Here is a 27,081-nt window from a genome sequence, read left to right on the forward strand (position 1 = left end):
GCCCGTTTCAGCAGCCTTGCAACCACAGAGCCCACAGGAAGTTATTTCAACAAGCGAAAAATGAAGCATATATCAGAGGGCCTGTAACACAGTGCCTCTTGCCCTGTGTGTCACCAAGGGGCGCTAAGGAAAGCAGAGCCCAGGGGCCTGGGACTGACCGTGACCCCGAAGAAGTTGGTCTCGTTCATGGCATTGAGGATGATCTTGCCCAGCGTGTGGTCCGTGTAGTTGAAGTCCTGGATCCGCTGGTGCCGGCTGCTGGCGTGCAGCGTCTCCATGGCCCTCTGGAGCGTCTTGGCGATGACCCAGATGCCGTCGTAGGCATACCCGTGGAACTTGCTGGGTCCTACTCCTGACCGCTTGTTGTTGTACTCTCTCTCATACTGCTGTGGTGTCTGGAAAATAAGGAGACCAGGGACACCAAGTTACAGCCAGCTGGGACATGAAGCACATGGTGCCGAGAGCTGACACTCCCCAGTGCTTATCATGAGCCAGGCATGGTGCTAGGCTCTTAACGTGCATTATCGCATCTAACCCCCACAACAACCTTGTACACTGGGACTATTACTGTCCCCATTTACAGATGAGAAAATTGACTCAGGAAAGCTAACTTGCCTAGGACCAAGTGAGTGGCAGGGCTGGTATCTGAACCCTGGCTGTCTGCCAAGACCAGTGGAAGGAAAAATGCATCCCGAGCAGGCCTCCTCCTGACATTAGCTGGGCCTGGAGCTACATTAACAGTGGAGGCGTATACACCATATGTCTAAATATTAAGTTATAGACAACAAACAGACTGTTGAATAAAATATTTTCTATCTTTTTGTCATAATGGGTTAAAGGAAGGTGAATAAACCTTCCTAACAAGCTGGAAGGCCAGGTTTGAATTCAGAAGTCTGAGACCCCTCGGAGCTTCAGTCTGGACACAGAAGCACAGGGGAAGCTAACTTTGCTCAGGGGCCCACCCTCTTCTCTTCCCACTTGACTCCATCCCACAGGCCAGTCAAGCCAGTCCACCTTCTTCTGGCATAAGTAGTCCCATGACCACCCTGAGGCTCAGTCCTCCCTGAAGAGGCTCCTTGGACCCTGGATGCGGCTCCAGGCATTTGGGCAGGGAATTCAGGGGATGGCCCAGGATTGGGAGGGGTGTAGGCTCTGGGTGGGCAGGTCCCTGTGGCCTTGTGGATTTTGAACCCCGTGGGGCTTGAGTGAGGTCCTCTTAGAGCATGGGACCCCGGGCAGGTCCTAGGTGTCCAGTTGTAAGGTCCCTTCTGATCTCTACATTGTGCTCTTCCCTTTCATCTTCCAGAATATAGCAGGGTCTGCGAATAACTTCACATTAAAAAATTTTTTTTCTCCCATTGATCTGGATTTCATAAAATAATTTCATTGGTAATATTAACATTCTGATTGAGGCCACAAAGTAATGAAACTGCCTTTTTACTCTAGTCCCTGAGGCTTACAGATCCAAATGAATGCCGCTCCAGGGGAACCCATTACCCTCAGCTCTTCATGGGCCTTTTCTCAAATCACTTCTGAACTCCTCTGCCAGAAATGTCATCAGAGCCCATGGCTTAGTCTTTGGATTAATCCTCCTTGGGGACAAATCAAACATAGAAACCAGAACTCATTGTCAGTTTATACCAGAAAAGGCCCCTTAGAGACAGTCACACATGCCCTCTCAATCTGCAGCAGGAGACACAGAGAGGTCTAGAGACTTGCCTAAGGTCACACAGCATGCGTATGTGTGTGTCTCTGTGTGTATAGCCAGACTGGTCTCATTTTATCTTTGCTGCTTCTCACATGTTTGAATTTTGAAGTCATAACTGCTTTTTGAAAACCACCCCAAGTTGTTTGGGGCCAGTTCTCGTATCCGAGTAGAGTGGTGAAGCTGAGCCATTGAAGACTGGGTTACTCTGTGGCTGGATCTCAAGTCTCTCGCCCTTGGCTCAAGGGGTTAGCAGAGCCTGGGTACAACCAAGCCCCTCCAAAGGTGGAATCTGCAGACAACCAAATGAGGAATCTGCCTGGCCAAATGTGAATGGTATCCCAGCAACAAATCCACCACCTTTAAAAAAAAAAACCAAAAACATTTTGGCTCCTATTGGATAGCTCAGGTTTTATCTATTTATGATTTCCTTTGGAAATGCATCATGTCCAGTCATCACTGTTCTGTTCATCAGTCAAAATACCCAGCAGAAGTTCTTTAATTCCAAGGGTTCTTCAAGGAGACAGCACCGTCTCCAGCCCAGCCCAGCTCCTCAAGCCCTTTCTCATAGGTAACTGCACCCCTCCACCTGGAGGCTGGCTCTCCACAGGCATCCTCTGCCTGCTCACTTCTTATCAGGGAGCATGAGATAGTGTATTATAAGGCTTCCTGTTCCCTGAGCCTGTTGGGTCTCCTTCATTCACACCAGACTTGTTTGCACTTGAGGCTGTTGCGCTAGATGCCTCCTCTGCCAGGAAGCTTCTGCCGCAGCTCTGGCCTGATATTCTCGGCACACAAACGTCAACATGTGTCGTTTCTCAGGGATGCTTCCCTGACCCACCCTTTCCACAACCTCCTCCTGCCAGGCAATCTCTATCCACTAGTTTTATCTTCTTTATTGCAATTTTTACTTCCTGCAGTGCATCTACCAGAAGAATTAAGCTCCAAGGGGTCAAGGGTGTTATCTTGATCATAGAACCCAAAACAATACCCACAGAGACCCTTTCTAAACATCGGTTTCTCCATCTGAAAAGTGAGGAGGTTGGACCAGGTGATCTAGAAGCCTCCTCCTGGTGAGTGATCCAGGCAGGAGCCTGGCACAGTGGTAAGAACACAGGACTTGGAAGCAGGTTTACCTGCCTTCCAGTTCCAGTTCAGTGGTTTGGTAATGTGACCTGGGGCTGGGGTCCTATCTCCTACAGGTCTCTGCATCCTCCCATCTAGGTGGCTGTGACAGTTCCATGAGTGCACAGCATCAGTCCTGTGTCCAGGATGTGTTGGTGACCCAAGAACTCCAGTCACTGCTAGTAATAGTACAGTGGTTGTTCACCTGGCCACCTGGAACAACTGCTCACCCAGGATGCCCCAAAGACCCAAGACTTTGCCTTGTGCTGATAGCGGGTAACAGCCCTCCAGTGTGTGAATGGCCTACTTTTACTTCCTTAGCTAATTTCCAATTATTGGACATTAAAGCTTTTTTCTAATTTTTCCCAATTACAGGATTGCAAAAAAAAGCACCCTTGTATCTAAATTTTCTGAACACATACTGATAATTATTTTTTCAGAAGAAATTCCCAGATATATAATTGCTGAGGCAAAAGGTATAAAAACCTTAAATGCTATTCACACATCTAAAGGGCCAAATTATCCTCTCCAAACATGAAAAGCTAAAATTCCACTCTATATGAAAGTGCCCATTTCCTTCCATCCTGGCCCACAATAGGCATTTCTTTCTTTTTCTTTTTTTTAAGCTGCTCAGCACGCAGGCTCTTGGTTCTCCAACCAGGGAGCAAACCTGTGCCCCTGCAGTGGAAGTGCAGAGTCTAACCACTGGGCCACCAGGGAAGTCCCTCAATTTTTAAAATCATTGTCAGTTTCTCAAGAAAAAAATGTACATCTCTTTTCATCTTAATTTGCATTTCTCTAGTTAACTATTAAGAGTGATCTCCACATATAGATGGGCAACTTTCACTTCTGAGGTGTGTTTCCTCTTTATACCATATTGGTATGGTGAGAGTCACAACTTTTAGTGCTTTGTTTCAACATATCCTTGTTATTTTTCTATTTGGCTATATTTTTCTTGATTTTAAAATGTAATTTGGGGGAATTCCTTGGCAGTCCAGGGGTCGGGATTCCATGTTTCCACTGCAGAGGGCCTGGATGCTATCCCTGCTTGGGGAACTGAAATCCTGCAAGATGCGCAGTGTGGCCTAAAAGAAAAAGAAAAAAAGAAATTTGGGTATATTTCAGGCTATTAATTCAGCTATTGGCTATTTTTAAAATATCAAAAATTTACCTGAATTGTCTATTTATCTAATTAATTGCTTAAGCATCAAAGGAATGAGGCCTCTTGAACTCTTCTCTCTAAGACTTTGCTGCTCCGAGGCTTTTTCTGATGCAGGCAAAGGCATCCAAGGGCTGGTGGTGTCTCTTTGAGTCCTGTTTGTTCAACCTAATGAGTACATTCAGATGACGTTTCAAGACGTCTTCTCTATCCAGGACATGCCACTGGGGCATCCTTGAAGGTTTCTGCGACATTCTTAAAGTTGTTGCGGGTGGGAAGAGTCAGACCTTCGGCGAACAGACACAGTATTGCCTCACCAGGAGGTATATGAATGTAGTTTTTAAACTTCTTTGATATAGTTTATTGGTGATATTTCCATGTGTGTAGATAATAGAGGGGATCAAGATCAGACTGTTTATTCAATTTGACATTGGGGCCAACACAAGTCCCTATATATTTTTTAGGTGTACCTCTTATAAATCCCTATCTTTTCTATCTCATAAAACTGTTCATCAACCAGAGGAAAGGGGGTTGGAGAACACTGGCAATGTGCCTGTTTACCTCACTTCTGTGGGTAAAGTCCTTGGAGTGGGACACCCCGGTAGCTTAGGCCTGAAAGGTGACCTCATTCTCCCTGTCTTTGCAAGCACCATGCTGAAGTCATTGCTACCACACTATGTCCGGGACCATTCATCACTGTTCCCCGGTGAAGCCGGCGCCGATCTCCCTCAGGCAAAACAATGACAGCAGAAACAGACACTTTCACAATTGTCTGAGAAAAGCTAATAGTTGTTCTTAAAGCAGGTCTCCAATTATTCAGGGCAGAAGAATTTCTTCCGCTGTAAAGCGGACACTGAAAACTGATTGATTACTCATGCTCTGAGGTCAAGTTTATCTTGAGAGGCTAAAAGTTTCTGAGAAAACAAGTTTTATATGAAGAGTCCCAATTACTGACAGGTTGTACCCCACATATTTTTGAGAGGCAGTTGTTGGAACGTGGAACATCTTTTCATACAGAAATCATGTTATAAATAGTGGTTAGGTTCCCAGGCTAGCCCACACAAGTTTGCTACCCCACACTGTGACTAAACGTTACGGGTCTGTCATTCCAACAGAACCAAGCTGAGTCCTGCTTCTTGGGAGACGGAAGTCTCATGGACAGAAGAGAGGAGAAGGGGGAAACATCTCCTTCTATATCTCCAACTGCCACCCCCAACCCCGCAGAGCGGCAAAACCAGCAGAGTTTCTCTCTCGAACCCTTCGTGGGACGTTGCAACCAGAGTCTCCTTTGGAAGGTACACTAGGGCGCAGTCTCTTTTACTCCAGTTCGTAGGTCATCCAAGGAGCCTGTTGAGAATGCAGGGCCCTACATTTGTTTTATTGTATCTGTGGGATAACTTGGACAACTGTATTTTAAAAGATCTTTTAAGACTTCAAGAATACATAAATTGGTTAACATTGATTAAATCCCTCTCACAATCTGATTATTGGATTTTCTCAATAGCAGCTTCCAGGTGTTTTTCTGAGACCTTTCTCAGACTCTTTCAGTGCTGGGAAAGTCACTATGTCCTCAGGAGGAGCCTTCCACTTAAGGAATGCTTGACGTCTATGAGATCAGTCTTTCAGATACAGAGTTTATACCTATCTCCCTGTAGCTTGCTATGTCTTTCTGTGGAGCTGCAAAGAACATGTCTGCTTCCTCTTATCCATAACATCTCTCAAAGAGCTGAAGTTAGTGACATGCTTACCCTGTCCTCAATGCGCTCTTCTTCACCTTTTAAGCAAAACAGTCTCAGTTCAGACATCCAATCTATGACAAAATAGGTTATATGAGACTAAAGCTCCCATGAAAAACATTAAGGAAAGCAGAATAAAATATAAATATAGCTATCCAAAGGTATCAGAAAGCGACCAGGACATCTAGGACTTGAAGAACCAAGATCCTGGAGGGAAGAGAAATGTTTTGAGAAGAGTCCAACATTCTTCGCTGCTTCCCCTGGAGGCATTTGTTGATCTGCAAGTGGGAAGGCCAGTTGTAGGAACAGAAAACAGTGGATCAGTGTTTTCATCAGTCCCTCAGAGATGGGAAGACAAAAAACTATAGTTCAGGGTTATCAGGGTGGCAAGGCTTATAGGGCCAAGGTCTCAGAGAAAGAGGAACCACAGGATACCAGTATGCACACTGACATCTGCACTTGTGATATTTGGTGATAACTAAGCTGCATAAGGGGCTTCCCTGGTGGCTCAGAGGTTCAAGTGTCTGCCTGGAATTCAGGAGACCTGGGTTGGATCCCAGGAGAAGGAAATGGCAACCCACTCCAGTATTCTTGCCTGGAGAATCCCATGGAGGGGGGAGCCTGGTAGGCTACAGTCCATGGGGTCGCAGAGTCGGACACGACTGAGTGACTTCACTCACTCACTTACTCAAACTGCATAAGGAGGATGGCATGGCAAATCACTCCAGTATTCTTGCCCGGAGAATACCCATGGACGGAGGAGTCTGGCGGGCTACAGTCCACGGGGTCGCAGAGTCGGATATGACTGAGTAACTAAGCACAGCACAAGCTGCATAAAACAAGGAGGATGAGAGGCCAAGTGAAAAGTGGTGGCTAAGGGGATAAGAACACAAGCAGGTATGTTTAAAGTCTCAGGACATTAGGAACAAAAGTTGGAATCCAGGGCCAGTAAACATCCCAGGATTTTAGTCTAGAATGTCAAAGGACAGATAGGAATAAAGTCAAACCAAAACAGACCAGATATTATGAAAACTAAAGCGAAGCCTGGAATCATCTCAGTTCTTGACTGGATAAAGTGAACTGCCCCTATTCTGTTTGCTCAAAGAGAAAAATCTTCTCTGAAGAAAGATAATGCCACCTGTAGCTTCTTTCATTTTTCATACCGAATTCAATTAATTAAACTTACTAGGTATACCAGGTAATAGGATCAAATCTTAAAAAAAAAAGAAGGAAGAAAGAAAGGAAAGAAGAAAAATAGGCAACAAAGCAGATCTACAGGTGGTTCATATCTTGAATTTATTAGGCCTGGACTTTAATGTAGCAGGTTTATATGTTCAAGAAAATAGACAAAAGATACAGAATATCACCAGAAAACAGGGAGCAAAGAAAGAAAAAAAAGAATAAAACTAAAATCCTAAAAATTTTAAAATATTAATACAACAAATGAAACTAAGAACTTAATAGATGGATGAAACAGTATATTAGACACAGCAGAAAGTAGGTTAGTGAACTGAAGAAATGTTAGTAGTAAATATTCAGCCTGAGGCACAGGGAGGGGAAAAAGGACAGAAAATAAGCAATAAACATAAGAGATATATGGAATGTGTTGAAAATGTATAGCACATGTATGACTGGTGTCCTAAAATGTGAGAAAAGGTTAAAAAGGTAGAAGCAATATTTAAGGGATATTTTCCTAGAATTTCCCCCAATACATATCAATCCACTGATTCATGAAGTTCCATTATGCTTAAACTCCAACCAAGATAAAACCAAACAAAACCGTACTTCAGCACAGCATATAAAACTGCTGAAGAGTCAAGCAAAGATAAAATCTTAAAAGCAGTTAGAGAAAAAAAAGGATGCATTATCTTCAAAAGAGCAACAATTAGTCTGATGGCTGATTTAACAGAAACAAGGGATTCCAGAAGACAAGACATTTCAGAAATGACCTCTGAAAGTGCTAAAAGAACACAAAAGACCACCTAGAATTCTACACCTAATTAATATATCTCTCAATATTAAGGTGAAAGAAAACTTTAGACAATCAGAAACTGAGAGAATGTGTCTCCAGCAAAACCAAAAAACATCTTTTCTTTCTTTAAAAGAAAGACCAAGAGAAGTTCTATAGGCAGAAAGAAAATGATCATAAACAGAACAGAAATGAAGGGAGGAATAAGAAGTAATGAAAAGTGTAAATATATGAGTAGATCTAAATGAAACATGACATCAGGTTCAAGGACATCCAAGAAAACCTTCTAGAAGAACAAAGATGAGGGACTTAACATTACCAGTCATCAGGTCTTAAAAATCTTCAATTATTAAGGCAGTGTGGTATTGGTTAAAGGATAGGCAAACAGACCAGTGGAAGAGAACAGAAAGTCCAGAAATTGATCTACACACACTGAAGCTAAGTCATTTCAGTCGTGTCTGACTCTTTGCGACACCATGCACGGTAGCCTGCCAGGCACCTCCGTCCATGGAATTCTCCAGGCAAGAATACTGGACTGGGCAGCCATTCCCTTCTCCACGGGATCTTCCTGACCCAGGGATGGAACCTGGTTCTCCTGCATTGCAGACAGATTCTTTACTGTCTGAGCCACCAGGGAAGCCCCAAGAATACCGGAGTGGGTAGCCATTCCCTTCTCCAGGGGGATCTTCCCAAACCAGGGATCGAACCCTGGTCTCCCACATTGCAGGCAAATTCTTTACTGTCTGAGTCACCAGGGAAGCCCACCTCAGATGTTACATAAAATCAGTTTCACGTGATTTCTATATCTAAAAGTGAAAGGTAAAACAAACTTCTCAAAGACAAGATAGAAAAATATCTTCATGAGCTTGGGTGGGCAAAGTTGCTTAAATAAGACACACATGATGTAAGTAATAAATATAACTGTCTAAGAATTCATACCCAGAATACAAAAAAGAACTTTTACAAATCAGTGAGAAACATGCAGAGAATCCAAGTGGAAAAATGGGCAAAAGACTTGAATAGTCAATTTATAAAAGAGAATATCAAAATGGCCAATAATAATATGAAAAGATCAACAACTTCATTACTTATCAAAGAAATGTAAATTAAAATAAAAATAAGATACCACTACTCATCCACTAGATTGGCTAAAATTTAAAAGCCAACAACGCCAAAAGTTGGTGAGTGTGTGAACCAAATGAAACTCGCAATCTCTGCCAGTGGGTGTGTAAATTGGTACAACCACTTTAGAAATCTGCTTGGCAGTGTCTATTATAGCTGAGCATATGGATTCTCTGTGACTCAGAAATTCCACCCCTAAGTATGCACCCAATAGTACTGTGCACATATATTCACTAAAATACATCAAATACCTATAAATAAATCAAATAAAAAACATGCAAAAATTCCACACAAAAGATTTCTGAGGGAAATTGAATGGATGGAAAGACTCTATATTACAAAGATATCAGTTTTTCCTAAATCAGTCTATACAATCAGTAAAATTCCAACAACAAACCAGAAAAGGTTTGTGCATATAAATTGACTCATTACTCCTTTCTCCTGACTTCAAGGCTGCTGCACTGATGAAGGAAGAGAACTACAATTTGTTGAGCACCTATTGTGTGCTTGGCACTTAGCAAGGTATTTTCCTCTGTATTACTTCATGTAATCCTTCTAAATCTGTAAAAGACATATACTCCAGCATAATCAGAAACAATTTGAGAAAGGCCAAATGACTTGCCCAATGTCACTGTATCACTGTTGATTAGGTTCAGTTATATAATATAACAGACAAAAAATTATTGGTGACTTAAATGAAATAGTTTGTCTCTCAAGTAAAAGTTGTCCATGGGTAGGCAGTGCAGAGCTTCTACGGCAACTCCACAGTGTAACCAGAGACTGAGGCTCTTATCTTTATGCCCCACTATCCTAAAGCTGAGCACTGAAGAATTGATGCTTTTGAACTGTGGTGTTGGAGAAGACTCTTGAGAGTCCCTTGGACTGCAAGGAGATCCAACCAGTCCATTCTGAAGGAGATCAGCCCTGGGATTTCTTTGGAAGGAATGATGCTAAAGCTGAAACTCCAGTACTATGGCCACTTCATGCGAAGAGCTGACTCATTGGAAAAGACTCTGATGCTGGGAGGGATTGGGGGCAGGAGGAGAAGGGGACGACAGAGGATGAGATGTCTGGATGGCATCACTGACTCGATGGACGTGAGTCTGAGTGAACTCCAGGAGTTGGTGACGGAAAGGGAGGCCTGGCGTGCTGCGATTCATGGGGTCACAAAGAGTCGGACATGACTGAGCGACTGAACTGAACTGAACTGATCGTAAAGTTTCCTTCTCAAGGTCACCTGTTGATACAAAATGGCTGCTATAACTCCAGCCATCTCATCCATATTTCAACCAATACAGAGGAGAAGAAAGAAGGGTAAGCTGTCCTCTAAAGTAGGCTTTTAGAAGTCTTGTATAATACTTCTACTTAAATCTCACTGGTTAGACTTAGAATCCTGGCTCTATCTAGCTACATGGGAGGCTGGGAAATGTATATTTTCAGATGAGTGGCAACATACCCAGTTAAAAATCAGAGTTATGCTACTGAAGAGGAAGAAGGGCTAAGGATGTTGCATGAACAACTACCGGCCACACCACACCTTTCCTCCTGAGCCCATGTTCCTTTGCCACACTGCCCGTCTCCCAGGGATGTGAATATCTAGGGAAGTAGCCGGTAACAGGAGCTTTGTGGGGAAGGTGGGGGCAGAGGCAGCAGCGTCATAAAGCTTGACTCCCTGGGGAGCATCTCTACTTTTCCATATCACCTTCTCATCCTCCTCTCTAGAGCCCAGAGCTTCCTAAAAGCCCCAGGTTCTTTGTTATGGAGCTCCCATGGCAGTGACAAAGAGATGTGTGCAGCTTTTCCCAGGTCATTGCTCTAATTTGAGGACTCATTAGATCTCTGTTTCCTTTTGTTCTGCTGTGTTGGATAAACAGTCGTGGGTGGTCACAGAAGTTTCTTGCTGGAAAACATTACAGAAATCTTCCAAAGAAAGAGCCTGTGCCTTTGGTGGAGGGTTGGTGCCACTTCTGAGGTTCCCACTGATTCCAGGGTTCTGTGAACACTTCCATCTGGTGCCTTGGCCCAACTCTGTGTATCTCAGCAGGAGAATGGTAACAGGGAAGAATGTCCTTATTGGAGAGGCTAAGCCATCACTGGAATTTTATACAAAAATTATAAATACTTACAGTGGAAACAATCCCAGTGGGACATTGAAAAGTGAAAGCTGACACTGGAAATCACCAATGTCAACAGAGTCACTTTAGGGGAATAGAGTGGTGATGGGGAACTTTAACAAGGAGAAAGAGACATGATAGCCAAATCAAGTATCCAGAAGCTATTTACGGGAGGTTCTGGAAAATTGAACTCTGAACGTGCTTGGGGAAGCCCAAAGGTCTGCACTTGTCCCATCACTGGAAATTCCAACTGGCAGGGACTGATGAATGTGCTGGGGAGGGAGACCTTGTTATTCCTCCTCCCAGAAATCTCCTGGATGCCAATGAACAAGCTGGGGCAGCTTGGCACTAGAGACAGGCATATGGAAGAGAGAACTGCAGAGAATGCATTCCAGGAGGGCCCACTATTCCACCCGATTCTGTGACTTTATCATGGGTCACCTCTATCCTGGGGGTTCCAGAGTTTAACATTATAACCATATCACACAGCTCACTGTAATAACTCAATATCATACCTACACAGAGTCAGAGAATTTTACTGTGAAAGGATGCTAGGAGTTATATGGTCCAAATCTCTCATTTTCATTTGAGGAAACTGAGGCCCAGGGATAGTGAGGGTCTAGCTGAGGTGGCAGATGGAGGCACTAAATCTCCTGATTACTAGACTTATGCTGTTCTGTTCTGCCACTTAATAACAGGCCCACTAAGACATCACAAAAAGGGCCAACTTGGATGTGCTCTGCTCCTAGGCATGTCCCAAGTTGAGAGGAAGAGCATGGTAGAGGGCAGGGGCAGTGAGTGGGAATTTAGCAGTCCTGGTTTCCAGTCCCTGGATCTGTCCCTGACCTGCTGGGTGACATTATCAGTGTCCTGGGGTAGCCATAACAAATTTCCACAAACTCGGTGGTTTAAACAGAAACTTATTGGCTCACAGTTATAGAGGCCAGAAGACTGAAACTAAGGTGCTGGCAGCGTTGGTTCCCTCTGGAAGCTCCAAGGGGAATCCATTTCATGCCTTTCTTCTAGATTCTAGAGGCTTCCAGAAATCCTTGGAGTTCCTTGTCTTGTAATTCCAATCTCTGGCTCCATCTTCACATGATCTTCTCCAAATAGCAAACCTCCTCTGCCTTTTCTTTATAAGAATATTTGTCATATGGCAACCCACTCCAGTATTCTGGCCTGGAGAATCCCATGGACGGAGGAGCCTGGTGGGCTACGGTCCACGGGGTTGCAAAGAGTCAGACACGACTGAGCAACTTCACTTTCACTTTCAGGTGGTGGCGCTAGTGTAAAGAACCTTCCTGCCAGTGCAGAAGATACAAGAGATGCAGGTTCAATCCTTGGGTTGGGAAGATCCCCCGGAGAAGGAAATGGCAACCCACTCTAGTACTCTTGCCTGGAGAATGCCATGGACAGAGGAGCCCGAGGGCTACAATCCATGCAGTTGCACAGAGTTGGACACGACTGAAGCAACTTAGCATGCACGTCTGCAGGTAGTCTAGGATAATCTCATCTCAAGAGCCTTAAATTAATTACATCCATAAAGACTCTTTCCCTAAATAAGGTCACGTCACAAGTTCTAAGTGTTAGGAACCGGACATATCCTTTTAGGGGCCACTGTTCCTGTTTAACCCACTACAAGGATCCTGGGTGTGCTATTCCCCTTTTTGCTCCTCAGCTTTTCTGTGTGTAAACAATGACGGTGGAAGAGTCCACTGACTTGGTTCTATAAGTGTTTGCTTGTTTTATGGATACTGACAGACCCCAGAATACAGGTACTTACCCAAGAGCCTGTGCCATGCTGACCAAGGTCCCCAGCAGTCACATATACCACAAAACCAAATTCAAGAACTATTTCATGACTTTCTAGAACTTTCTTGAGCCATATATTCTTGAGGGTTGGTTGGGGAAGTTGGCTTGTGGTCAGACCACAAATAGGAATGCCTCATTAACTCTGGGCCCCACACCCTGTTGAGAGAGCATTCAACACGATCAAGTACAGAGAATGGGCTGAGCATGGGAAGGGGCCTGACAAACACAATCTGTGCAGGGCAAGGGCCAAGGGGAGGTGAGTGAAGGCTTCCCTTCAGAAGCAAAAGGAAGAAGTGGCCCAAAACCTCAGTAATCAAGGTTATAAAAAAAAATCAAAATGAATGCAAAAAAAAATCCATGATAAGCAAAAATTTAAATAAAGACAAGATGTGTTTCTGTAATTATGTGACTCAAATCAGTTCACCCTAATGGTGACCTTGTGGATCCTGTCTTTATTTAACATTTTGATATTTGATTTTCCCACTGAGGTCCTTGGCACCCCCTTAAATTCTACCCTTAGACCTGGCCCTGGAACTATGAGTTACAACTGGAGGGGTGGGCCCTTGAGGGACAAGGAATGCCTACAGGGATATGGTGGTTGCCAACAGGACCTGTGGAGGCCCAGAGGGGCCAGTGGGGAAAATTAGGGGATCAGTTGTAAGTCCTGTGCCACTGGAAGGATCTGAGAGTCTGATGGGAGGCTGGTCTATGTGACCCATTGTTGTTGTTTAGTCGCTAAGTCATGTATTTGTGACCCCATGGACTGTAACCCACCAGGCTCCTCTATCCTTGGGACTTCCCAGGCAAGAATACCGGAGTGGGTTGCCATTTCTTTCTCCCGGGGAGCTTCCCGATCCAGAGATCAAACTGGAGTCTCCTGCATTGGCAGGCAGATTATTTACCCCTGAGCTACCAGGGAAGCCTGTCAGGAGAGCCCTAAACCCAGAATCCCAGAGGCAAAGAGGCTGAAAATTTCCCTGTGTAACTTCAATCTTTCAACCTTAAGATTGTAAGAAATGCTGCCTCTTGCCTCAGTGACTGTGGGACAGGGGCTGGGTCATCTGGAATTTCAGAGCTGCCCCAAGCAGGAAGGCTGCCTGGCTCTGCTCCTGATGGCATTGCTCCATCTGGGGACACCCAGGAGTGGGTAACCCACACTGTGGGTGAAGTGAAGAGCCCCAGGAGTAGCTCCAAGGTGCCCATTCATGTGTATAGTGATATGGGGATGAGGTCAGCCTCTTCGTGTGTGCATGCTAAGTGGCTTCAGTCGTGTCTGACTCTCTGCAACCCTATGGACTACAGCCCGCCAGGCTCCTCTGTCCATGGGATTCTCCAGGCAAGAATACTGGAGTGGGTTGCCATGCCCTCCTCCAGGGGATCTTCCCGACCCAGGGATCAAACCCTCTTATGTCTCCTGCATTGGCAGGTGGGTTCTTTACCACTAGTGCCACCTGGAAAGCCTCAGACTCCTCACTGGCCCCAAATTTAAAATTTTTAAATTAAAAAGTAAAGCCAGTGGCTTGGGAGGTGTTAAGATTCCCAGGAGGCTCAAATGGTAAAGAATATGCCTTCAGTGCTGGATATCTGGGTTCAGTTCTGGGTTGGAAAGATCCCCTGGAGAAGGGTATGGCAACCTGCTCCAGTATTCTTGCCCGGAGAATTCCATGGACAGAGTAGCGTGGCAGATTACAGTCCATGGGGTCGCAAAGAGTTGGACACGACTGAGCAACTAATGCTTTTTGGAAGATGTTATAAAGTAAAAATGTTTATTCCAAAAAACACTGCAAAAAAATGATCTTCCCAAAATGCATTCCTGTGCATTTCTACATCCATGCCTAGGTAGCATTCACGCTCCTTGGAATGACATTTGCAGCCCTTGGGGCATCTCATAGCCCTTACCCCCACTTAGCTTCACAGATCTCATGTGTAATCATTTTCATCTTTAGTCTTCCTTAAGTTTCTCTTTTTAATTATTATACTGTCTGCCTGCGTGGAAATTTCTTCTTTGTTTTTGTACTTTCCTCAAATTTTATACTATTTTTAGATTAAAGTATAGGGTATCCCTGGACCCAAGAATCTTCTCTAATAAACTGCAAACTTCAACACCTTTAAAAATAACATTTACTGAAATAAAAATAAGTTGTTTCTACTCATTATTCAGCATGTCCCAACACTTTATATGGTCACTGACTGAGGCATGAAAATACTTCTTTCAACATTTTCTACCCAGAATGTTTTTCCAGACCCTCTCAGGTGCCACATGATTTAAAGAGCTGCTTATAAAATGTGTCCTAATGATTTGCCATTTTTGGACAAATCAATAAATCATTCTTGTAGTATTGGCTCTGATTGAGAATAAATAATGGATAAAACTAAATAAATATATATTATATATATTTACTTTATTATGAAACTGATTCTTTAAGTGAAATTGAAGGTGGGTGGAGGATTTAAAAATCTGAGATCAGAGGAGACAGAAAAGAATCATGTGCCCTGCTGTACTAAACTTTGGCTGGTGGTTAGAATTGAGAGATGGATGTTGCCATCGTCACTGGGGCTGTCACCATCCAATTCTTGATAATGCTCTCAATGATAGAGAATAGTACACTTTGGAAATACTTTTACATACACCATGCTACCTGTTCTCTCACAGCCCTATGATAAAAGCATGCCAGGGGTTAGTCATCCCTAATGGGAACATCCCTAGTGGAGGCCTGAGGACGTAAGCACCCTGCCAAGGTCCTCCTCCCAGCTATGACAGCACAAGGTGCTGGGCATCATGCCAGCCACATTGCACAACCTGCCAACCAGTCCTCCTTTTGACCCCAGAGGAGGATATTTGCACTGCCACGATACAGATGAAAAAAACAGCAGCTCAGAAAACTCAAGCTCAATGTCACACATCTGGTAAGTGGCAAAACTGGGGTTTGGACCAGTCTTTCTGGTCTTCAGTACCTGTTTCCCCAAGTCTACTTGAGGGGTTATTTTTCTCCTCCAGGCTGACAGGAGCATCAATGAGACTGAGAAATGACATTCCAGGTCAGAGGGTACAGGGGATGAAATGGTGGTCTCGTCTGAAAGTCAATGCCTGCAGTTGGTACTATAACAGTCATGACTCCATCCCTTACACCATGTTATGTGCTTAGAAAGCACCCTTACCTCATTTGATTCCCACAATTCCCTAGAAGAGGGAGACAGCCAGATATACTCCTTTAACAAATACAAGATTTGTTTATACTCCTATAACAAATAACAAATAGAGCCTCAGAGAGGTCAAATGATTTGCTCAAAATCACACAGCAAAGGCCAGAACAAGATCTGGGCACTTTCTGCAGACATCACTGGACAACATGGCACTGACCTTCCCAGAGATGGTCTTGATCTGCTTGGAGCTCAGGGGCTCAAAGTCCACGCCGATGTAGCCCTCCATGGCAGCAAGCAGATGCTTCCGGAGACAACGGGAGGAGTTGGCTTCTGCGTGCACCTGCTCCCACCAGGAAGGCTCATACCAACCTGGGATGATCCACTGGTATTTGCTCCCATACATATTCTCCTCATATGCCTGCAAGAGATGGGTTGATCATGAAGGCACCAAGAGACAAACATTTTTTTCAAAGCTTTGAAACCTGTGGGAAAGGTAGGGGTGGAGGGGTGGGGGGACTCGGGCTTCCTCATACCAGAGGATTTGTTAATTTCTCCATTACTTGCTTGGTCTCCTCATCATCATCTCTCAAGGTATCCAAGGTAGTTTATAGGAAACGTATACTAAAATAATAAAACACTGAATAAAAATGAAAACGTAAGTGCTTGGGAAAATATAAATTATAATATGCTTACTGGAGGTAATATGCTTATTGGTGGTATCTTCCTGGGTCAGGAAGATCCCCTGGAGAAGGTAGATCCCTCCAGGTAGATCCCCTGGAGTCTACCCACTCCAGTATTTGTGCTTGGAGAATTCCATGGACAGAGGAGCCTGGTGTGCTGCAGTCCATGGGGTCGGACATGACTTGGCGACTGAACAACAACAATAACAAATAAGAATTTGCCTGCAGTGCAGGAGACCCGGGTTCAATCCCTGTGTGGGGAAGATCCCCTGGAGGAGGGCATGGCAACCCACTCCAGTATTCTTGCCTGGAGAATACCCAAGGAAAGAGGAGCCCGGCGGGCTACAGTCCATAGATCCACAAAGAGTAGGACACGACTAAGTGACTAACACTACTGGAGGTAAAGGGAACAGAGGATAGATGAGACCACCGAAGGTTCCAACGCTATAGGTGATGACCTTCCTGGCAGCCCAAGAGAAAAGGGCAATGATATTAATTACAGAGCTCTCACTTTCACTAAGGAGAAAAAACACCAGTCTCTCAAGGACGCAAAATGTTTTCTAGGCTTTAATCCCTAAAAAAAAAAAAAAGCCTCATATGGAGGATACTGTCAAATTAGCTAGCATGGTATCAACAGTGTCCCCACAACAAACAGATTTCATAAGGCTATTTTTGTATAGATTTTTACGAAAAGCTGGGATCATAATCTTAAAATATAACTCAGGGGGGAACAATTTTGCAAGGGGGCCAAGAAAATTTAATGTAAGCATGCAACTTATGTAAGATGCCACTTGGCAAACTGAACATCCCTCTGAATCTTTACCCAAAGCATGGTGGGCATAAATCCAGATCCTAAAAAAAGTCCCTTATATTTATATGCTTTACGCCCATCTTATTGGTTCTTCATGTTCACCATTTGAGATGGTCTGGGCAAAGTTTATTTAATCTCATTTTAGAGATGAAGAAATTGGGAACCAGAGAGGGAAAGTCACTTTTGCAAGGTCATAGAGTCTGGAACCTAGGTCTCCTCCTCTTATGCTGCAAAGCCACACTGCCTAACTCCCATTTAAGCAAAAAATTGTCAGACTGTTCTCATACACCCCCACTTGGCTTTAATTCTTACTGTGATGATTTTACATCAGGAAAAACATGCTTTTTGATAGCTTATATGCACCCAGAAAGTCCCAAAGTGTAGGAATGTCACATTCCATCAAAGCTGAGTCCAGAATGGAGTTTTTGAGTAGAGCTCACAGCCCTCTCAGGAATCAAAACGCCCGGATGTGACTACAGAGTGATGGTTATGCAAATGCTCTAGGTGTGCTGTAATGAACTGCATACTTTTAAAATGTGAGCCTAAAGCAATCCAGCAATTCATTCCTGGGGAGTTACCTATGTTAGGAGCACACATGGGGAAAACAATTCATGTTACATCCTTTATGTTCCTTGACTTACAAGAAAGACAGCATAGAGGCCAAGAGGGTATGGAGAGAGGAGCCTGTAGGATGGTTCTGGATGCCTGGGAGGTTTTGGTTGCCCTCCACTTAGGCTGTAGCATGCTAGGCCAGGGTCTGCCCAGAAAGGTGGGCTAGAGCCCCTATTCTGTCTGGTACAGAACAGTTATTATCAAGTCCATGATAAGCAGAAGTGTTCCTTTCATCCCTACATCTGGGGAGGCAATTCTAAAATTCTCTCAACACCCGAAAAAGCCCAGCCTGGAGTGTGCAGCATCTGCTTGGGGGTAAAGGTGAATTAGAATATTTGTTCCTTAACTTAAGCTCAGATTCCATCTCCATGGCCTCTATTCATTGATTCAGTGAAGACTCCAGAGTAAACTGAGACTGTTTCATAAAACAGCTCTTCAACTATCTCAAGTCAATGATCACATTTCCTGTTCTCTAGAATCCTCCAGTGATACGGAACTTTCACCTCCCTCATTCTAGACACTGTACTTTTCATGATGCAGCCTCAGATCGTAGTCATTTTCCCAGCAACTACATTATACTCTTGCCCCAATCAAAGCTGTTGTAGAAAAACACAGCCCTTATATTACAATCACATAACAAAACCGCAGTTCAACAAAAGAAGGCAGCCACCTGGGCTCCCCTCTAATAAATGGGGGTTAGCCCACAGAAACTTTTTTTTTGTTTGTTTTCTAAAGATAATCCCAGATCCTGGCTGGGGGCTAAACCTCTGAACAAAAGAGTCATTCCAATGATTCCAGGTTATTTAATCAGTGGTCAAACCTGTGAGGGGGATTCCCTTGTGTCATAGTAAAGAATCCTGCAATTGAAGAGCCACAGGAGATGCGGGTTCAACCCTTGGGTCAGGAAGATCCCCTGGAGCAGTAAATGGCAACCCAGTCCAGTATTCTTGCCTGGGAAATCCCAAGGACAGAGGAGCCTGGTGGGCTACAGTCCATAAGGTCGCAAAGAGTCAGACATGATTGAAGCAACTTAGCACTCACTCACTCAAAACATGGGAGACTTCACAACTCTCACCTTTCACTGGCAGAGAGGAACTCACATATATTGAACCCCTATTATGCGCTTGGTCATTTATATACAGTATCTTATTTTATTCTCACAATAGCCCTATGACGTGTATGCTATTATCTCTATTTTATAGACAAAGAAATTGAGTCTTACAGATTGAGGAATTTGCCCAAACACATTCAGTTAAGTCAAGAGGACAAGACCCAAAGTCAATGGGTTTTTTTTTTTTTTTGGTTTTAATTTCCTTCCATTCTTAGTAAAACAAAGTAAAACTTTTCTGAATCTTTCTTAATCTTTTCTTATTTTGGCCACATCACTCAGCTTGTGAGATCTCAGTTCCCCAACCAAGGATTGAACCGGGGCCATAGCAGTGAAAGCCCAGGATCCTTAACCACCAGGCCACCAGGGAATTAAGTTTTCTCAATCTTAAAAGGTGAGGCAAGATAGCCCCACCTATTAAGAATATATGGTAAGTAAGAGCCAATAGACAGAGAGACAACATGAGGAGGCCTTTTCATCAGACACAAAGGCAGATTTGCATTCCTCTCTGGAGAAGGAACGGAGAAGGCAATGGCACCCCACTCCAGTACTCTTGCCTGGAAAACCCCATGGACGGAGGAGCCTGGTAGGCTGCAGTCCATGGGGTTGCGAAGAGTCGGACACGACTGCGCGACTTCACTTTAACTTTTCACTTTCATGCACTGGAGAAGGCAATGGCAACCCACTCCAGTGTTCTTGCCTGGAGAATCCCAGGGACAGGGGAGCCTGGTGGGCTGCCGTCTATGGGGTTGAACAGTCAGACACGACTGAAGCGACTTAGCAGCAGCAGCAGCAGCAGCTGAGATCAAAGACCAGGTGATCATTTGGAAGCAGCATCCCAGGAATCTGCTGTGATAGCTGTTTGACCTGCCACTGTTCTATTAGGTGTTCCTTGTGAGTGAATTTTCCACAGAAGCTCAGTCCATTTGAATGACAACATATTTTGTTAAGAACATTAGTCAATTTTGATGAAGATAAAATTTTTTCCACTGATCTCCTGGGGAAAAGAAGACTATAGTCAAGCCAATTCTGTGCCACATAGCATCTGGGTAATCTGGCCCATAACTCCTCGGATCTTGCTTTTCTCACCTGTAGCCTTTGGAAAGCAAAGCCCATCTCATTGGGTTGGTGTAGAAATTAAATGAGGAACAAAAAAGCAACCTAATCAAAAATGGGCAGAAGATCTAAATAGACATTTCTCCAAAGAAGACATACAAATGGCCAATAGGCAAATGAAAAGATGCTAAACATCACTAGTTATTAGAGAAATGTGAATCAAAACAATAAGATTTCACATCACATGGTTAGAATGGTCATCACTAAAATACAAACAACATTATATTTACAATATCTACAAATAATAAATGCTGGAGAGAATGTGGAGAAAACGGAACTTTCTAACACTGTTGGTATGAATGTAAATTGGCACAGCCACCATGGAAAATAGTATGGAGGTTCCTTAAAAAAACACAAATAGAATTGTTATCAGTTCAGTTCAGTCGCTCAGTTGTATCCGACTCTTTGCGACCCCATGCCTCCCTATACATCATCAACTCCCGGAGCTTGCTCAAGCTCATGTCCATAGAGTTGGTGATACCATCCAGCCATCTCATTCTCTGTTATCCCCTTCTCCTTCTGTTTTCAATCTTTCCCAGCATCAGGGTCTTTTCATCTGAGTCAGTTCTTCGCATTAGGTGGCCAAAGTATTGGAGTTTCAGCTTAAGCATCAGTCCTTCCAAGGAACATTCAGGATTGATTTCCTTTTGGATGGACTGGTTGGATCTCCTTGCAGTCCAAGGGACTCTCAAGAGTCTTCTCCAACACCACAGTTCAAAAGCATCAATTCTTCTGCACTCAGCTTTCTTTATGATCCAACTCTCACATCCATACATGACTACTGGAAAAACCATGGCTTTGACTAGATGGACCTTTGTCAGCAAAGTAATATCTCTGCTTTTTAACATGCTGTCTAGGTTGGTCATAGCTTTTCTTCCAAGAAGCAAGCATCTTTTAATTTCATGGCTGCAGTCACCATCTGCAGTGATTTTGGAGCCCAAGAAAAAAAGTCTGTCACTGTTTCCATTGTTTCTCCATCTATTTGCCATGAAGTGATGGGACCAGATGCCATGATCTTAGTTTTTTGAATGTTGAGTTTTAAGCCAAGTTTTTCACTCTCCTCTTTCACTTTCGTCAAGAGGCTCTTTAGTTCCTTCTCACTTTCTGTCATAAGGTTGGTGTCATCTGCATATCTGAGGTTATTGATATTTCTCCTGGCAATCTTGATTCCAGCTTGTGCTTCATCCAGCCCAGTATTTCACATGATGTACTCTGCATAGAAGTTAAATAAGCAGAGTGACAATATACAGCCTTGACATACTCTTTTCCCAATTTGGAAACAGTCTGTTGTTCCATGTCCAGTTCTAACTGTTGCTTTTTGACCTACATATAGATTTCCCAGGAAGCAGGTAAGGTATGATCCAGTCCTGGGCATATATCTGGAGAAAAATCTAATTTGAAAAGACACATGCACCCCTATATATGTATATGTATGTATGTATATATATATATATATATATATAGCTGATAATACTTTGCTGTACAGCATAAACTAACACAACATTGCAAAGCAACTATACTCTTTGTATAAAATACAAACTTAAAGCTTAAAACAAATGAATAAAATAAAGGATACATAGAACCCCTATGTTCATAGCAGTACTACTTATTTACAATGGGCAAGACACGGAAGTAACCTAAATATCCAGACAGGTAAATGGGTAACAAAGATGTGGTGCAGCCAGAAGGAAATGGCAGGACATACTTAAAGTGACGAAAGAGAAAACCCTATAACCCAGATTACTGTACCCAGCAAGGATCTCATTCAGATATGAAGGAGAATTCAAAAGCTTTACAGACAAGCAAAAGCTGAGAGAATTCAGCACCACCAAACCAGCTCCTCAACAAATGCTAAAGGATCTTCTCTAGACAGGAAACACAGAAAGGGTGTATAAACTCAAACCCAAAACAGCAAAGTAAATGGCAACGGGACCATACTTATTAATAATTACCTTAAATGTAAATGGGTTGAACGCCCCAACCAAAAGACAAAGACTGGCTGAATGGATACAAAAACAAGACCCCTATATATGCTGTCTACAAGAGACCCACCTCAAAACAAGGGACACATACAGACTGAAAGTGAAGGGCTGGAAAAAGATATTTCATGCAAATGGAGACAAAAAAAAGCAGGAGTAGCAATACTCATATCAGATAAAATAGAATTTAAAATAAAGGCCGTGAAAAGAGACAAAGAAAGCCACTACATAATGATCAAAGAATCAATCCAAGAAGAAGATATAACAATTATAAATATATATGCACCCAACATAGGAGCACTGCAATATGTAAGGCAAATGCTAACAAGTATGAAAGGGGAAATTAACAATAACATAATAATAGTGGGAAACTTTAATACCCCATTCACACCTATGGATAGATCAACTAAACAGAAAATTAACAAGGAAACACAAACTTTAAATGATACAATGGACCAGCTAGACCTGATTGATATCTACAGGACATTTCACCCCAAAACAATGAATTTCACCTTTTTCTCAAGTGCACATGGAACCTTCTCCAGGATACATCGCATCCTGAGCCATAAATCTAGCCTTGGTAAATTAAAAAAAATTGAAATTATTCCAATCATCTTTTCTGACCACAATGCAATAAGATTAGATCTCAATTATAGGAAAAAAACTATTAAAAATTTCAACACATGGAGGCTAAACAACACACTTCTGAATAACCAACAAATCATAGAAGAAATAAAAAAAATCAAAATATGCATAGAAATGAATGAAAATGAAAACACAACAACCCAAAACCTATGGGACACTGTAAAAGCAGTGCTAAGGGGAAGGTTCATAGCAATACAGGCTTACCTCAAGAAACAAGAAAAAAAGTCAAACAAATAACCTAACTCTACATCTAAAGCAACTAGAAAAGGAAGAAATGAAGAACCCCAGGGTTAGTAGAAGGAAAGAAATCTTAAAAATTAGGACAGAAATAAATGCAAAAGAAACAAAAGAGACCATAGCAAAAATCAACAAGCTAAACACTGGTTCTTTGAGAAGATAGATAAAATTGACACACCATTAGCCAAACTCATCAAGAAACAAAGGAGAAGAATCAAATCAACAAAATTAGAAATGAAAATGGAGAAATCAGAACAGATAACACAGAAATACAAAGGATCATAAGAGACTACTATCAGCAACTATATGCCAATAAAATGGACAACTTGGAAGAAATGAACAAATTCTTAGAAAAGTACAACTTTCTAAAACTGAACCAGGAAGAAATAGAAAATCTTAACAGACCCATCACAAGCATGGAAATTGAAACTGTAATCTGAAATACTCCAGCAAACAAAAGCCCAGGACCAGACGGCTTCACAGCTGAATTCTACCAAAAATTTAGAGAAGAGCTAACACCTATCCCTTTCAAACTCTTCCAGAAAATTGCAGAGGAAGGTAAACTTCCAAACCCATTCTATGAGGCCAACATCATCCTAATACCAAAATCAGACAAAGATGCCACAAACAAAGAAAACTACAGGCCAATATCACTGATGAATATAGATGCAAAAATCCTTAACAAAATTCTAGCAAACAGAATCCAACAACATATTAAAAAGATCATACATCATGACCAAGTGGGCTTTATCCCAGGGATGCAAGGATTCTTCAATATTCACAAATCAGTCAACGTAATATACCACCATACGATTATCTCAATAGATAATAGAGAAAGCCTTTGACAAAATTAAACATCCATTTATGATAAAAACCTTCCAGAAAGCAGGAATAGAAGGAACATACCTCAACATAATAAAAGCTATATATGACAAACCCACAGCAAACATTATCCTCAATGGTGAAAAATTGAAAGCATTTCCCCTAAAGTCAGGAAAAAGACAAGGGTGCCCACTCTCATCACTGCTATTCAACATAGTTTTGGAAGTTTTGGCCACAGCAATCAGAGCAGAAAAAGAAATAGAAGGAATCTAGATTGAAAAATAAGAAGTAAAACTCTCACTGTTTGCAGATGACATGATCCTCTATATAGAAAACCCTAAAGACTCCACCAGAAAATTACTAGAGCTAATCAATGAATATAGTAAAGTTGCAGAAATCCTTTGCATTCCTATACACTAACAATGAGAAAACAGAAAGAGAAATTGAGGAAACAATTCCATTCACCATTGCAACGAAAAGAATAAAATACTTAGGAATATATCTACCCAAAGAAACAAAAGACTTATATATAGAAAAGTATAAAACACTGGTGAAAGAAATCAAAGAGGACACAAATAGATGGAGGAATATACCATGTTCATGGATTGGAAGAATCAATATAGTGAAAATGAGTATACCACCCAAAGCAATCTATAGATTCAGTGCAATCCCTATCAAGCTACCAATGGTATTTTTCACAGAATTAGAACAAATAATTTTACAATTTGTATGGAAATGCAAAAAAACCTCAAATAGCCAAAGCAACCTTGAGAAAGAATGGAACTGGAGGAATCAACCTGCCTGACTTCAGGCTCTACTATAAAGCTATAGTCATCAAGACAGTATGGTACTGGCACAAAGACAGAAATATAGATCAATGGAACAAAATAGAAAGCCCAGAGATAAATCCACACACCTATGGACACCTTATCTTTGACAAAGGAGGCAAGAATATACAATGGGGAAAAGACAATCTCTTTAACAAGTGGTGCTGGGAAAACTGGTCAACCACTTGTAAAAGAATGAAACCAGAACATTTTCTAACACTGTACACAAAAATAAACTCAAAATGGATTAAAGATCTAAACGTAAGATCAGAAACTATAAAACTCCTAGAGGAAAACATAGGCAAAACACTGACATAAATCAAAGCAGGATCCTCTATGATCCACCTCCCAGTGTATTGGAAATAAAAGCAAAAAATAAACAAATGGGACCTAATTAAACTTAAAAGCTTCTGCACAATGAAGGAAACTATAAGCAAGGTGAAAAGACAGCCTTCAGAATGGGAGAAAATAATAGCAAATGAAGCAACTGACAAAGAATTAATCTCAAAAATATATAAGCAACTCCTGCAGCTCAATTCCAGAAAAATGACCCAATCAACAAATGGACCAAAGAACTAAACAGACAGTTCTCCAAAGAAGACATACAGATGGCTAACAAACACATGAAAAGATGCTCAACATCACTCATTATCAGAGAAATGCAAATCAAAACCACAATGAGGTACCATCTCACGCCGGTCAGAATGGCTGCTATCCAAAAATCTACAAGCAATAAATGCTGGAGAGGGTGTGGAGAAAAGGGAACCCTCTTACACTGTTGGTGGGAATGCAAACTAGTACAGCCACTATGGAGAACAGGGTGGAGATTCCTTAAAAAACTGGAAATAGAACTGCCATATGACCCAGCAATCCCACTGCTGGGCATACACACCAAGGAAACCAGAATTGAAAGAGACATATACCCCAATGTTCACTGCAGCACTGTTTATAATAGCCAGGACATGGAAGCAACCTAGATGTCCATCAGCAGATGAATGGATAAGAAAGCTGTGGCACATATATACACAATGAAATATTACTCAGCCATTAAAAAGAATACATTTGAATCAGTTCTAATGAGGTGGATGAAACTGGAGCCTATTATACAGAATGAAGTAAGCCAGAAAGAAAAACAGTGTACAGTATACTAACACATATATATGGAATTTAGAAAGATGGTAATGATAACCCTGTATGCGAGACAGCAACAGAGACACAGATGTATAGAACAGTCTTTTGGACTGTGTGGGAGAAGGCAAGGGTGGGATGATCTGAGAGAATAGCATTGAAACATGTATATTATCATATATGAAATTGATCGCCAGTCCAGGTTCATTGCATGAGACAGGGTGCTCAGGGCTGGTGCACTGGGATGACCCAGAGGGATGGGATGGGGAGGAAGGTGGGAGGGGGGTTCAGGATGGGGAACACATGTAAACCCATGGCTGATTCATATCAATGTATGGCAAAAATCACTACAATATTGTAAAGTAATTAGCCTCCAACTAAAATAAATAAATTTAAAAAAACCCTTCACTTTTAATTCTTACATCACAGTTTTAATAATATAAAAATCATGATGTGACTCAACATCGAAAAAAAAAAGATGTGGTACAGATATACCATGTGTACCACATGGAACATTACTCAGCCCTAAAAATGAATAAAATAAGGCCATTTGCAGCAATATGGATGAACCTAGAGATTTCATACTATAGTGAAATGTCAGACAAAGAAAAATACCATATGATATCACTTATACGTGGAATCTGAAATATGATACAAATGAACTTACTTATAAAACAGACACAGACTCACAGACATAGAAAATAAACTTATGGTTACCCAAAGGGGAAGGGGGAAGGGATAAATTAGGAGTTTGGTATTAGCAAATACAAACTAGTATATATAAAACAGATAAATGACAAGCTCCTACTGTATAGCACAGGGAACTATATTCAATATCCTATAATAAACCACAATGGAAAAGAATATGAAAAAATGTATATATAACTGAATCCTTTGCTGTATACCAGAAACTAATACAACATTGTACATCAACTATATTTCAATAAAATAATAACAACAATAATAAATGAGGTAATATGTGTACATGCTTGGCCAAGACTATGTGCAGGAACATTTCAGCTGCTCCTTCTCATCCCATTCTCATTTTGGTAACTCAAGGCTTTATTCTGAACATTAGCCATTGTTTGGGCTATGGGCAGTGATACTTTTGAACATAGGGAAGATCGGTCCAAATACCAAATGGCCCCAGACTGTTGTTCTTGGAGCTTTTGATCCGTTTTTGATGGGTTTGTCTCCTTCCCAACTGTCAGGTCTAGGCTGTCACTTTCA

General features: G+C 42.2%; 1 protein-coding gene across 1 annotated transcript in view; it reads right to left on the reverse strand.

The window, feature by feature from the left end:
* Positions 1–27,081, reverse strand: part of GABBR2 (gamma-aminobutyric acid type B receptor subunit 2) — a 369,323-nt gene that overhangs the window by 138,148 nt on the left and 204,094 nt on the right. Inside the window, exons 6-7 of the mRNA XM_024996226.1 lie at positions 16,104–16,304; positions 159–395 (exon numbers count right to left, since the gene is read on the reverse strand). Coding sequence (XP_024851994.1) covers positions 159–395; positions 16,104–16,304 — 438 coding nt within the window. The remainder of the gene's footprint in view (positions 1–158; positions 396–16,103; positions 16,305–27,081) is intronic.

The sequence above is a fragment of the Bos taurus genome, chromosome 8 (genome assembly GCF_002263795.3).
Source record: "Bos taurus isolate L1 Dominette 01449 registration number 42190680 breed Hereford chromosome 8, ARS-UCD2.0, whole genome shotgun sequence".
NCBI lineage: Eukaryota > Metazoa > Chordata > Mammalia > Artiodactyla > Bovidae > Bos > Bos taurus.